The 14,509-nt window shown below is 53.6% G+C and overlaps 1 protein-coding gene across 2 annotated transcripts; it reads right to left on the bottom strand.

The window, feature by feature from the left end:
- Positions 1-166: 166 nt before the first annotated feature.
- cyc1 (cytochrome c-1) lies at positions 167-12,734 on the bottom strand. Of its 2 annotated transcripts, none has more exons than XM_078418595.1 (7): positions 12,629-12,734; positions 8,535-8,722; positions 7,092-7,218; positions 5,770-5,927; positions 5,335-5,495; positions 4,572-4,672; positions 167-992 (listed from the first exon to the last, which is right to left on the bottom strand). In XM_078418595.1, the coding sequence occupies exons 1-7, from the start codon at positions 12,704-12,706 to the stop codon at positions 888-890; spliced, it is 918 nt and encodes a 305-aa protein (XP_078274721.1). In that variant the 5' UTR covers positions 12,707-12,734; the 3' UTR covers positions 167-887. The 2 variants fall into 2 exon arrangements, with proteins under 2 accessions (XP_078274721.1, XP_078274722.1); XM_078418596.1 differs by having other exon boundaries at positions 12,634-12,706.
- Positions 12,735-14,509: the final 1,775 nt, after the last annotated feature.

The raw sequence follows: 14,509 nt of genomic DNA on the forward strand, positions 1-14,509 counted from the left end.
CACTTTGTGGCTGTCTTTGTTCAGGGTGAACAATAAAACTGCAGCTGTGGATCACAGACGCCTGCCACAGAAAGCAGCAGGTTTTGGTCACGGGCTGTGTAACTGTGTAACTGTCTGCATTACACTTGGGGCCAGGGTGCAAAGGGAGGCAGTGACTAACACAGAATAGGTCTACAGCATAGTATTTATTAAACACGTTGTCAGGCTATTAAATATTTACACAATGCTGTGCACAGTAATGATTTAATAAAGGGAATCGTTCGACTCGCAGTTGGACCAGACTCACACACACCAACAATGCACGCTGAAGGTGAACTTTAATGGTAGACTTCATGGGGATTCCCACTGCTCCCTGCAGCTCTCTCTACTGAGACCAGTTGAGAACCCCTCCTGCTGTTCTCAGTAACATACAGACTCAGCAATCTCCTGGCCCCATCACCAGAGGTACCCACCCACAGTGCCCAGGTTTATTAAGTGGAGGCACAGAATTTCTATCATTGTTTGAAACCAAATTCCACTGATCCCCAAAGCAGGAGGTCGGCACCAGAACACACAGGCAAGGACAACATTCATCATCACTGAGGCTGCTGCTGTTCCACATTTATTTCAAAACCCCCTTTTAAAAAGTAATGAAGACAGGCCAGGATCATGCAAGAATAAGACTGGCTTGTGGATCGCCCACTTAGTCACGAGTCGGACAATGCAAACTGCGAAAGGAGCCATGCTTTAAATCATGGCCCAGTCAGCTGCCCAATTGTTTAAAACCGTTCACATTATTTGATTCTCCCTCCCTGCCTCCCCCCCCCCCCCCGACCAGAAACAGCCCAGCCCACTGAGGATGTAATGATCAGGTGCCACTGGAGTCGAGGTATCCCTGGTGCCAGGAGTTATTGAGGTGGTCTGTAGGCGATCTTCCTGCTCTTTAACACCGACCATCGATGCCTCTTCATGTAGTAGAGTGGTGGGAAAAGCAAGGCTGCAAACAACAGGACCTGGAAGAGAAGCTGGGAATCAGGCAGTGCACCAGTGGACGGGTGCCTGAGCCCCCAGCCCAGCGAGCCCTCCCTCAGCCACTCCACTGCACCCCTCCCCCCATTTTATACTTACATTAAAAACACAGCGCTAGGTAGACAGAGGGAACGATGTCTCAAGGGACCCTTTAGGATCCCTTTAACCAGAGGATATAGGTAAGGTAGTAACTGACTCTTTCACATCAGCATTCAGTGAGGAAGGCAGAGAGGATAGTGAGATCGGGGAAAGAGTGGGATAAAATTCTGGAGATATTGCGATTAAGGAGGTGGTGTTGGGTCTCCTGAAGAACATTCCAGTGGACAGGTGGACACAAAATGCTGGAGTAACTCAGCGGGACAGGCAGCACCTCTGGAGAGAAGGAATGGGTGACGTTTCGAGTCGAGACCCTACTTCAGATGTCATCCATTCCTTCTCTCCAGAGATGCTGCCTGACCCGCTGAGTTACTCCAGCATTTTGTGTCTACCTTTGATTTAAACCAGCATCTGCAGTTTTTTTTCCTAAACATTTCAGTGGAGGTCCCCCAAGCCTGATGAGATCTATCCCAGGTTATTGAGTGAGGATACCACGGAGCCTAGACAGAGATCTTTGCATCATCTCTGGCCACACGGCAGGTCTTGGACGATCAGGGAACGGTGGGTACCCTGCCCCCAGCTCCGTGCCCCTGGCACAGGATGTACCCGGCCAAGGTGACTGACAGTCTGTCAACAAGGCTTCCACAGACATCCCTGGCTCATGGATGGCATGGACGAGGTGGGCTGAAGTGCCTATTTCTGCGCTGTACCTCACATATAACCATATAACCATATAACAACTACAGCACGGAAACAGGCCCGTTCGGCCCTACCAGTCCACGCCGACCACTCTCTCTGACCTAGTCTCATCTACCTGCTCTCAGACCATAACCCTCCAATCCCCTCTCATCCATATACCTATCCAATTTACTCTTAAATAATAAAATCGAGCCTGCCTCCACCACTTCCACCGGATGCCCATTCCATACAGTCACCACCCTCTGAGTAAAGAAATTACCCCTCATGTTACCCCTAAACTTTTGTCCCTCAATTCTAAAGTTATGTCCCCTTGTTGGAATCTTCCCCACTCTCAAGGGGAAAAGCCTACCCACGTCAACTCTGTCCGTCCCTCTTAAAATTTTTAAAACCTCTATCAAGTCCCCCCTCAACCTTCTACGCTCCACAGAATAAAGACCCAACCTGTTCAACCTCTCTCTGTAGTTTAAGTGCTGAAACCCAGGCAACATTCTAGTAAATCTCCTCTGTACCCTCTCCATTTTGTCGACATCCTTCCTATAATTTGGCGACCAGAACTGCACACCATACTCCAGATTCGGCCTCACCAATGCCCTGTACAATTTTAACATTACATCCCAACTTCTATATTCGATGCTCTGATTTATAAAGGCAAGCATACCAAACGCCTTCTTCACCACCCTATCCACATGAGATTCCACCTTCAGGGAACAATGCACAGTTATTCCCAGATCCCTCTGTTCCACTGCATTCCTCAATTCCCTACCATTTACCCTGTACGTCCTATTTTGATTTATCCTACCAAAATGCAGCACCTCACACTTATCAGCATTAAACTCCATCTGCCATCTTTCAGCCCACCCTTCCAAAAGGCCCAAGTCTCTCCGTAGACTTTGAAACTCTACTTCATTATTAACTACACCACCTATCTTAGTATCATCTGCATATTTACTAATCCAATTTGCCACACCATCATCCAGATCATTAATGTAAATGACAAACAACAGTGGACCCAACACAGATCCTTGGGGTACTCCACTAGACACTGGCCTCCAACCTGACATACAGTTGTCAACCATTACCCTCTGGTATCTCCCATTCAGCCATTGTTGAATCCATCTTGCAACCTCACTATTAATACCCAACGATTTAACCTTCTTAATCAACCTACCATGTGGAACCTTGTCAAATGCCTTACTGAAGTCCATATTGACAACATCCACAGCCTTGCCCGTATCAATTTCCCTGGTAACCTCTTCAAAAAATTCAAGAAGATTAGTCAAACATGACCTTCCAGGCACAAATCCATGTTGACTGTTTCTAATCAGGCCTTGTTTATCCATATAATTATATATATTGTCCCTAAGTATCTTTTCCATTAATTTTCCCACCACAGACGTCAAACTAACAGGTCTATAATTGCTAGGTTTACTTTTAGAACCTTTTTTAAAGAAAGGCACAACATGCGCAATGCGCCAATCTTCCGGCACCATCCCCGTTTCTAATGACGTTTGAAATATTTCCGTCATAGCCCCTACTATTTCTGCACTAACTTCCCTCAATGTCCTAGGGAATATCCTATCAGGACCTGGAGACTTATCCACTTTTATATTTTTCAAAAGTGTCCGTACCTCCTCTTCTTTAATCCTCATAATTTCCATCATTACTCTACTTGTTTCGCTTACCTCACATAATTCAATATCCTTCTCCTCGGTGAATACCGAAGAAAAGAAATTGTTTAATATCTCCCCCATTTCTTCCGGCTCAGCACATAGCTGTCCACTCTGACTCTCTAATGGACCAATTTTATCCCTCGCTATCCTTTTGCTATTGACATATCTGTAGAACCCCTTGGGGTTTACTTTTACATTACTTGCCAAAGCAACCTCATATCTTTTTTTCGCTTTTCTAATTTCCTTCTTAAGATTCCTTTTACATTCTTTGTATTCCTCAAGAACCTCATTTACTCCCTGCCGCTTATATTTATTGTATATCTCCCTCTTTTTCCGAACCGTGTCCAATTTCCCTGGAAAACCACGGCTCTTTCAAATTATTATTCTTTCCTTTCCACCGAACAGGGACATAAAGACTCTGTACTCTCAAAATGTCACCTTTAAATATCCTCCATTTCTCTATTATATCCTTTTCATAAAACAAAATGTCCCATTTCACTCCTTTTAAATCCTTTCTCATCTCCTCAAAATTAGCCTTTCTCCAATCCAAAATCTCAACCCTTGGTCCAGATTTGACCTTCTCCATAATTATATTGAAACTAATGGCATTGTGATCACTAGACCCAAAGTGCTCCTCAACACATACCTCCGTCACCTGACCCGTCTCATTTCCCAACAGGAGGTCCAACACTGCCCCTTCTCTGGTAGGTACCTCTACGTATTGCTGCAAAAAACTATCCTGCACACATTTTACAAACTCCAAACCATCCAGCCCTTTAACAGAATGTGATTCCCAGTCTATGTCACATGGACAGCTGTGCTCAACCCTAACCCCACCTTGCCTCAACCTCTCCCCGACCCTACGCTGACCTTCAGCCCCTCGCCCCCTGACCCCATGCTGACCTTCAGACCCCGACCCCTCGCCTCCAACCCCAGGTGGCCCCGTGCTGACTCTCAGCCCTTGACCCCTCGCCGGCCTTCGCCCCCTAACCCCATGCAGGACCTTCTGCCCTGATCCCTCGCCCCTTGACCTTCAGCCCCCAACTCCAGGCTACCCTAACCCCGAGTTGACCTTCACCCCCCCGACCCAGAGCTGACCTTCAGCCCCATGCGCTTGCGCTGGTCGTGTTCTGGCTCCGAGCTCCAGCGCAGGAAGGTGCAGACGTCCTTGGCGATCTGGCTCATCGAGGCCGGGGTCCCTGGGGAACGGACAACAGTAACAGCGTCAGGCTGCCAGAGCTCGGGGCACCCACACGTACCGAGATCAGGCGGCTGCCCCCTGACTCTCAGCACCCGCTCCACCCACCCTGCCCCACTCCCACTGTGCCCACCATCCGCAGCCCGACTCTGCAGTGACGTGGCCAGATCCCATGGCCAGGCCCGGCCTGCTCCTCCTGCACGCTGCAGACTGGCCTCTCACCCCTGCAGGCACGTGACCCCATATCTCCAAGGCTGGCCCCTACCCCGGCCCCTGCCTCCCAGCACAGCTCAGTGCCGCTGAGTTACCACCAGCAGCCTTTCAGCCCGTCGGGTTTTCCTACCCTAACCAGATCAGACATCTGATGTGACCCTGACTATCACCATGTCCACAGACATCCTTTCACAGGTGTGGGTCATGCTGTGGTGATGGGGCCTCAGCCCCTTCCCCTGGCATGGCTGGGCTCAGTCCTGGGCACCACTCCCCACCAATTGTTAAACTTTCTCCCAATTTATCAACTCTTCAAAAGTGCACGAGAATCCAGTGACATGAGCCACCCCACCCCACCCAGCAGCAGCCCACCCCACACCACCCCACCCCATCCCGGCCCACCCCACACCGTCCCACAGCGCCCCTCCCGCCCTCAGACACACAAGCTCTTACCGTCATCAAACTCAACGGCCTCATCGTAGATGGGAGGGGCCATTCCGATGGCCTCCCCGGGGAAGTAGGGGTTGTAGTACAGACCCTCGAGGAGAGTGACGCCCGCCGGGGCATCGCAGTAACCAGTGAGCAATGTGAAGATGTAATCCTCCCCGCCATGTCTGCTCAAACACATGAACACTGTCAGTGTGCACCACATGCTCAAGGCCACAGCAATCCCAAACTAGTCCCACTGGCCTACTCTCTCCCCACAACCCTGATCAACCCCACACCCTGTATCAACCCCACTCCCCGCTCCCTCCCCACACCCTGTATCAACCCCACTCCCTCCCCACATCCTGTATCAACCCCACTGCCCCGCTCCCTCCCCCTGGCCCTGGGGGTGGAGGGACTGCGCGGCAGTGGGGATGGGGCCCGCCCGGTGTGGCACAGTACCTGGCATTGGCGATGTAGCTGAGGTCTGGCGGCAGAGACCCATTGTTCACCGCCCTGGCTGCCTCTGGGTTGGGGTAGGGCCGGGGGAAGTAGTCGGAGAGCTTGCCTGGGCGAGTGAACATCTCTCCGCTGTCGTCTGGTCCATCCAACACTTCAACCTAGGAACGGAGACACGGGACGGTCCATCAGGCAGTGACCCTGTGTGACACAGCCACCCATCACCGACACGCACGGGTTTAACTGGCTACACATCACACCACCGGCTCAGACCACTCGTCCCCTCAAGACCATTGGGCATAGCAGTAGAACAAGGCCATTCGGCCCATCAAATCTGCTCCGCCATTCAATCACGGCTGATTTATTTTTCCCTCTCAACCCCATCCTCCTGCTTTTTCCCATAACCCTTGACACCTTATAAATCAAGAACCTATCAATCTCCACTTTAAAAATACCCAATGACTTGGCCTCAACCACCGCCTATGGCAACAAACTCTATCCTCTGGCTAAAGAAATACCTGAAGAAGGGTCGCGACCTGAAATGTCACCCACTCCTTCTCTCCAGAGAAGCTGCCTGATCCGCTGAGTTACTCCAACATTTTGTGTCCACCTCCTCATCTACTTTCTAAAGATACATCCTTTTAACTGAGGCTGTGCCCTCTAGTCCTAGACTCTTCCACTTGTTGAAACATCCTCTCCACACGCAATCTGTCCAGGCCTTTCATTATTCCGTACGTTTCGATGAGATCCCCACAGAGTACCCACCCTACGCAACCACCCCGGCCCCAAACCCCCTCTTCCCCGCAAAAACTCAGACGTGGCCAGTCCCGGTGAACACGGTCACTCCGACGTGGCCAGTCCCGGTGAACACGGTCACTCAGACATGGACGGTCCCGGTGAACACGGTCACTCAGGCGTGGCCAGTCCCGGTGAACATGGTCATTCAGACATGGACGGTCCCGGTGAACACGGTCACTCAGGCGTGGCCAGTCCCGGCGAACATGGTCATTCAGACATGGACGGTCCCGGTGAACACGGTCACTCAGGCGTGGCCAGTCCCGGTGAACACGGTCATTCAGACATGGACGGTCCCGGTGAACACGGTCACTCAGGCGTGGCCAGTCCCGGCGAACATGGTCATTCAGACATGGACGGTCCCGGTGAACACGGTCACTCAGGCGTGGCCAGTCCCGGTGAACACGGTCACTCAGGCGTGGCCAGTCCCGGTGACTCTGCTGCCTCGGAGCGACGGTCCGGCCCAAGCCTGCTTTGCGGACCTGCAGCCACATCAGGAGTGGAGGGAAGATGTAACCGTGGTGTCTCACCTCCTCCGCCAGTGCCTTGGCCTCCTCCTCTGTGTGGGTCACTCCAATCAGGTTCCGGAAGGCCAGGTACTCCATGTTGTGGCAGGCTGCACACACCTGCTTGTACACCTGATAGCCACGGCGAACACTGTCGGCAAAGGGAACCGCTTCACATCACAGCACCCCACTCTGCCCCCCCAGCAACACCCCCACCAGGGGCAAACCAACCCCCCCACCAGGGGCAAACCCACCCCCACACCAGGGGCAAACCAACCCCCACACCAGGGGCAAACCAACCCCCACACCAGGGGCAAACCCACCCCCACACCAGGGGCAAACCAACCCCCCCACCAGGGGCAAACCAACCCCCACACCAGGGGCAAACCAACCCCCACACCAGGGGCAAACCCACCCCCCCACCAGGGGCAAACCCACCCCCACACCAGGGACAAACCCACCCCCCCACCAGGGGCAAACCAACCCCCCCACCAGGGGCAAACCAACCCCCACACCAGGGGCAAACCCACCCCCCCACCAGGGGCAAACCCACCCCCCCACCAGGGGCAAACCAACCCCCCCACCAGGGGCAAACCAACCCCCCCACCAGGGGCAAACCGACCCCCCCACCAGGGGCAAACCAACCCCCCCACCAGGGGCAAACCAACCCCCCCACCAGGGGCAAACCCACCCCCACACCAGGGGCAAACCAACCCCCCCCACCAGGGGCAAACCAACCCCCCCCACCAGGGGCAAACCAACCCCCCCACCAGGGGCAAACCCACCCCCCCAGCAACAGCAAACCCACCCCCACACCAGGGGCAAACCCACCCCCCCAGCAACGGTAAACCCACCCCCACACCACGGGCAAACCCACCCCCCCCCCACCAGGGGCAAACCCACACCCCCACCAGGGGCAAACCCACACCCCCACCAGGGGCAAACCCACACCCCCACCCCAGGGGCAACCCCACCCCCACACCACGGGCAAACCACCCCACCCCCACACCACGGGCAAACCACCCCCCCCCACCAGGGGCAAACCCACCCCCACCCCAGGGGCAACCCCACCCCCCAGCAACGGCAAACCCACCCCCACCCACACGTGAAGCCTGCCTGCTCTCCCCAGCTGATCCCCGCAGCCTTCATCAACCTCTCTGCTCCAAACTGCACACGTCCACAGATTACACACTTGCTGTACGTGATGATCCTCATCTGATCTGTGTCAGCAAGTGCCGGCACACTTCACCTCCTGAAGCTGCTCCTGTCCTGATCATGCATTGTCCAGGAGTGACGGGGTAATGTACTCACCCTCTCCAGTTCCACACACCAGGTCCCATCAGCCCAGGAACACGGGCCTCAGCAATGTGGAGTGTGGACTCGTCAGCCGCTCTTTCTCTCCCCCCCCCCCCCACACCGTTCAGCCCCTGGACAGATCAGCCCCCTCCCTCTGGTCATCCTCCTCACCTGGCATGGTCGATAGCCGACAGGAAGCCGCTGTGACTCCAGGGGTAGCTTGGCGGATGCAGCTCCAGGTCTGCGTACACAGAGCGGTGCAGGGCAAGGGCCAGTGTGCCACCCCCGGCCGCCAGCATCCCCAGCGTGGACAGCGCCATCTTCTTGCCACGAGACAAGTTGGCAAAGGACATCCTGGCCTGCAAGACAAGGCACGGTGGGCATAGAGTGGAGCAACCACACACACAATCCCCACTGCGGGCGGCCTGACTATCGTGCAGCGTGCAGCCCCTGACAAACGCTCCCGGCTATGGAACGTTACCTCGGCTACATGGCCCACAGAAGCTGCCTGACCTTCTGAGTGCTTCCTGCCTAGTTTTCACTTCAGATTTTCCAGCATTCACGTTTCCTGCATTTTAATTCCCATCCTGTCCTACTTGCTGGAAGTCAGTAGGTCAGGCAGCAGCATCTGTGGAGGGGATGGACAGATCTTGCACGTTGAGCCCCTGTAGTTTGAAGAAGGATCACAACCTAAAGCATCACCTGCCCATTCCCTCCACAGACACTGCCTGACCTGCTGAGTTCCTGCCACAATTTGTGTTTTGCTCAACATCCCAGTGTCCACAGCTGCTTTTGTCTGTTACTGGACCAGTCGCAGCCACTGCTCCACTCACTCTCCCTGTGGACAGTCAATGAGGGCTTGCTCAGTCTGCAGCTTCTGAGCAACACCCCTCAGGCAGTATAAGAAGTGTAAGAAAATAACTGCAGATGCTGGAACAAATCAAAGGTATTTATTTCACAAAATGCTGGAGTAACTCAGCAGGTCAGGCAGCATCTGGCCTGTTTGGGTGACAGAAGGAATGGGTGACGTTTCAGGTCGAGACCCTTCTTCAGACTGATGTCAGGGGGGCGGGACAAAGAAAGGATATAGGTGGAGACAGGAAGATAGAGGGAGAACTGCGAAGGGGGAGGGGAAGAGAGGGACAGAGGAACTATCTAAAGTTGGAGAAGTCAATGTTCATACCACTGGGCTGTCGGCTGCCCAAGCGAAATATGAGGTGCTGTTCCTTCAATTTCCGGTGGGCCTCACTATGGCACTGGAGGGGGTCCATGACAGAAAGGTCAGACTGGGAGTGAGAGTTGAAGTGCTCAGCCACCGGGCGATCAGGTTGGTTAAGGCGGACTGAGCGAAGGTGTTGAGCGAAACGATCACCGAGCCTGCGTTTGGTTTCGCCGATGTAAATAAGTTAACATCTGGAACATCGGATATAATAGATGAGGTTGGAGGAGGTGCAGGTGAACCTCTGTCTCACCTGGAAAAACTGTTTGGGTCCTTGGATGGAGTTGAGGGGGGAGGTAAAGGGACAGGTGTTGCATCTCCTGCGGTTGCAGGGGAAAGTGCCCGGGATGGGGTGGTCTGGGTAGGAAGGGACGAGTGGACCAGGGAGTTACGGAGGGAACGGTCTCTGCGGAACGCAGAAAGGGGAGGGGATGGGAAGATGTGGCTAGTGGTGGGGTCCCGTTGTAGGTGACGGAAATGTTGGTGGATGATTTGTTGGATACGCTAGCTGATGGGGTGGAAGGTGAGAACGAGGGGGATTCTGTCCTTGTTACGCTTGGGGGGAAGGAGGAGCAAGAGCGGAGCTGAGGATTGTAGAAGAGGCCCTAGTGAGAGCCTCATCTATAATGGAAGAGGGGAAGCCCCGTTTCCTGAAGAATGAGGACATCTCTGATGCCCTCGTGTGAAACACCTCATCCCGGGCGCAGATGCGGCGTAGATGGAGGAATTGGGAGTAGGGGATAGACTCTTTGCAGAAGACAGGGTAGGAAGAAGTGTAGTCCAGATAGCTGTGCGAGTCAGTGGGTTTGTAGTAGATGTCAGTCACTAGTCTGTCTCCTGTGATGGAGAGGTCCAGAAACGGGAGGGAGATGTTGGAAATAGCCCAAGTATATTTAAGAGCAGGATGGAAATTGGAAGTGGGGGAAAACTGCACGGACTTACTGTCTGCAAGGAAACAAAGGAGATTTTATTGCCATTTAAACTACTGTAAATTGTTTATAAAACCCATTGTAAAAAAAGGTCGAGAAATAGAAAACTCAGAAATACCAATGTTCACACAACAAATGATGGTGAAATGTGGGAAGAGACAGGAGCAGAGGCCTGGGCTTCTACTTCTGTACTGTTTTCCTGTTCTATCCTCAATTTGATTGCTTTAACGTCCTGAGTTCTACCAAGCTGTGCTCCAAATAAACTCTCCTGTCCTCACAGCAATCCCAAAGCTTACCACTCTGTGTTTCCTCAGGTCTCCCCCAATTCATGAACTGTGCCCTGCCCTCGACTCCTCGGTCACGGGAGGCCTCCCCTTGCACCCACCGTCACGCTGCTGGACTGCCTGCTCCACTGCTGCTCTGCAGGGCATGCAGCCCTCTCTACTCATGCTCAAGCAGCATGGGACTGCGTCCACCATGTCCTCAACATCATGGATGTACGATGACTGCAGCTGCTGCACGACTCCTACTCTCAGCTCAAGCTGCTGCAGGAGATGCATCGCAATCAGCCAAGCTGCCCTCAGTGCAGCACCCCAGTGGTGAACCGTACAGCACCTTAAATCTGTTCTGCCATCCAATGAGATCACAGCAAACCTGTTTCTGGTCCACTTTCCTGCCCGTTCCCATGTTCACAGATTCCTCATCAGCCCAAGGCATTTCAAAACTCAGCATCACAACCTTGACTCAAAGACAGAAATTCCCAACCTTGTCTTCCATAGCCGCCCCGCTCCCAGGCTCATATGCCAGTGGACCCAGCCCTTGGCATCTACTCTGTAAATCACACTTAGCACCTTGTACATCTCCCGTGAGCACAGACTTATTCACTCTCTCCATGGGACAACAGCTTCATCCCAAGACTCAATCTCCATGAACTGATTTGAAGACAAATACCTCCTCAGGAACACATACTGAATCCACACAGCACATCAAATGTAATCTCATGAAACCCTGTACAATTCAAGCAGGCTTCTTTAGCCTTTAGATAAGACACAAAATGCTGAAGTAATTCAGTGGTACAGGGAGCATCTCTGGAGAGAAAGAATAGGTGATGTTTTGGGTCGAGTTCCTTCTTCTTCAGCGTATTGTGTCAATCATCGGTGTAAACCAGCATCTACAGTTCCTTCCTACACATCTTTACCCTTTGCTCCATTCACCTTCCAATAAAGGCCACTGTTGTCTGATTCTCCTCTGCAAGGATGGGACACTCTCGTCATGTTCACCTGCTCATGTTTTTTTCACATTGTATTGTAACTCAAACTTCTTGCCCACTCGTTTCAGATGTTTGAACCCCTCCGAAGATTCTTTCGACCCTTCACATAACTGAATACCCAGCAGAGATGTGCTATCAGCACGTCTGGTTATGCAAACCTAAACCCGTCCATGAATATAAACTGTGGACTTCTCCTTGCAGCACGCCAAGTCGGACCTTTCCCTCGATAGCTTTACATCCATTGACATTATTCTGTGGTGGACACTGGGAGAATGGTTTTTTCTTTTATTTATTCATTCACAGGACACGGAGTCTACGGGTAATGCCGGTACTGTCTGTCCCCTGACTGCCCTTATGCTGTGTAGCTAGTGCAGCTAGTGCAGACTGGATCAGGTTTGGGCCAGGCGGCCTTCCTCCGGACCCTGGTTGACACCGCCTGCTCTCGGGGTCGCCGTTCCCGAGCCCGACTTTGTTCCCCTTTGTTATCCCGTGCACACGGCGGCAATCCCCGGTCAGTGTCCCGGTGACCAGCGCCGGGTGCCGGGGGCGAGGGCTGGGGACGTAGCCGGTGTATCTGTACCGAACTACCGGCCGCGGTGTACCGGAGCGGCCCGCGGAGGCAGGAGAGCCAGGCCCGGGGCCGTCCCGCTCCGCACAGGCCCGGGGCCGTCCCGCTCCGCACAGGCCCGGGGCCGTCCACCGGCGAGCCCGGCTCCGCCGCCGCTGAAGGAGAAGGGCGGGTGACCTTGAGACAAGCGGCAGCTTTCATCGTGAACGGACCACGTTTGTGCAGCGCGGCCCTGTGGTTCCCCGCAGAGCCCGGGCCGCAGACCGGCGCCCGCCTCACCTTACAGCAGTGGAAGGCTGTCTGCCGGCTGTGGAGGAGAGCACGCCCGCTCCCCGCCGCCGCTCTCAGCGCCGCCATCTTGGCCGCACTCCCAGCATCCACCGCGCCACACGGTCCTTACGGCCGACATCTTGACCTCACTACCAGCGCGCACCGCGACACACTAACCTCACTCCCAGCGCGCACCACGCCACACTACCCTCACTCCCAGCGCGCACCGCGCCACACTACCCTCACTCCCAGGGCCCTCACTCCCAGCATGCACTGCACCACGCTGCCCTTACTCCCAGGGCGCATCGCGCCACACTGCCCCTCAGCACCGCCATCTTGGCCTCACTCCCAGTACGCACCGCGCCACGCTGCCCTTACTCCCAGCACGCACCGCGCCACGCTGCCCTCACTCCCAGTATGCACTGCACCACGCTGCCCTCACTCCCAGCGCGCATCGCGCCACGCTGCCCCTCAGCACCGCCATCTGGGCCTCACTCCCAGCATGCACTGCACCACACTGCCCTCACTCCCAGCATGCACCGCGCCACGCTGCCCTCACTCCCAGCACGCACTGCACGCTGTCTTGCCGTCAAGACATCTGCCCCACTCTCATTCCTTGAAATAAAATACTTATTTGCCAATATAGTGAACTGAAATGGTCACAGAATGCAGAATAAAGCAAAAATAATTGTAAACAAATTTAAAAAATATATATTTTAATATATTTAAGATATAATATTTTAATATTATTATAGTGCACTTGACACTTTCAATGCCTTAAAAGACCAAAATTGCACACAATACTCCAGGTGGGGTCTCACCAGTGCCCCATACAACTGCAGTAGGACCACCTTGCTCCTAAACTCAAATCTTCTCGCAATGAAGGCTAACTTGCCATTTGCTTTCTTCACTGCCTGCTGTACCTGCTTGCTTACTTTCAGTGACTGATGTACAAGCACACCCAGGTCTTGTTGCACCTCCTCTTCTCCTAATCTGACACCATTCAGATAATAATCTGCCTTCCTGTTCTTGCCACCAAAGAGGATAACCTCACATTTATCCACATTAAACTGCATCTGCCATGCTTCTGCCCACTCACACAACCTGTCCAAGTCACCCTGCAGTCTCATAGCATCCTCCTCGCAGCTCACACTGCCACCCAGCTTTGTGTCATCCGCAAACTTGGAGATGCCACATTTAGTGGCACTCCTCGTGGAATCCTCGTCTAAATCGTTAATATATATTGTAAATAACTGGGGTCCTCGCACAGAGCCTTGCAGTACCCCACTAGTCACTGCCTGCCATTCTGAAAAGGACCCGTTAATTCCTACTCTTTGCTTCCTGTCTGCCAACAAACCTGTCTGTCTGCCTCAACTCCATCCAAGGACCCAAACAGTCTTTCCAGGTGAGACAGAGGTTCACCTGCACCTCCTCCAACCTCATCTATTGCATCCGCTGCTCCAGATGTCAACTTATTTACATCGGTGAAACCAAGCGCAGGCTCGGCGATCGCTTCGCTGGACACCTGCGCTCGGTCCGCATTAACCAAACTGATCTCCCGGTGGCCGAGCACTTCAACTCCCCCTCCCATTCCCAGTCTGACCTTTCTGTCATGGGCCTCCTCCAGTGCCATAGTGAGGCCCACCGGAAATTGGAGGAACAGCACATCATATTTCACCTGGGCAGTTTGCGACCAGCGGTATGAACATTGACTTCTCCAACTTTAGATAGTTCCTCTGTCCCTCTCTTCCCCTCCCCCTTCCCAGATCTCCCTCTATCTTCCTGTCTCCACCTACATCCTTCCTTTGTCCCACCCCCGACATCAGTCTGAAGAAGGGTCTCGACCCGAAACGTCACCCATTCCTTCTCTCCCGAGATGCTGCCTGACCT

This window comes from Rhinoraja longicauda, chromosome 22 (assembly GCF_053455715.1).
Source record: "Rhinoraja longicauda isolate Sanriku21f chromosome 22, sRhiLon1.1, whole genome shotgun sequence".
NCBI classification, from domain to species: Eukaryota; Metazoa; Chordata; class Chondrichthyes; order Rajiformes; family Arhynchobatidae; genus Rhinoraja; species Rhinoraja longicauda.

Bases quoted from the DNA above. Each gene is read 5' to 3' on its own strand.
- cyc1 (XM_078418595.1), bottom strand. From the start codon at position 12,706: ATGGCGGCGCTGAGAGCGGCGGCGGGGAGCGGGCGTGCTCTCCTCCAC. The intron at 8,723-12,628 runs GTGAGGCGGGCG...CTTGTCTTGCAG, and splicing joins CAGCCTTCCACTGCTGTAAG to GCCAGGATGTCCTTTGCCAA. The intron at 7,219-8,534 runs GTGAGGAGGATG...CTTTGCCGACAG, and splicing joins TCGGCTATCGACCATGCCAG to TGTTCGCCGTGGCTATCAGG.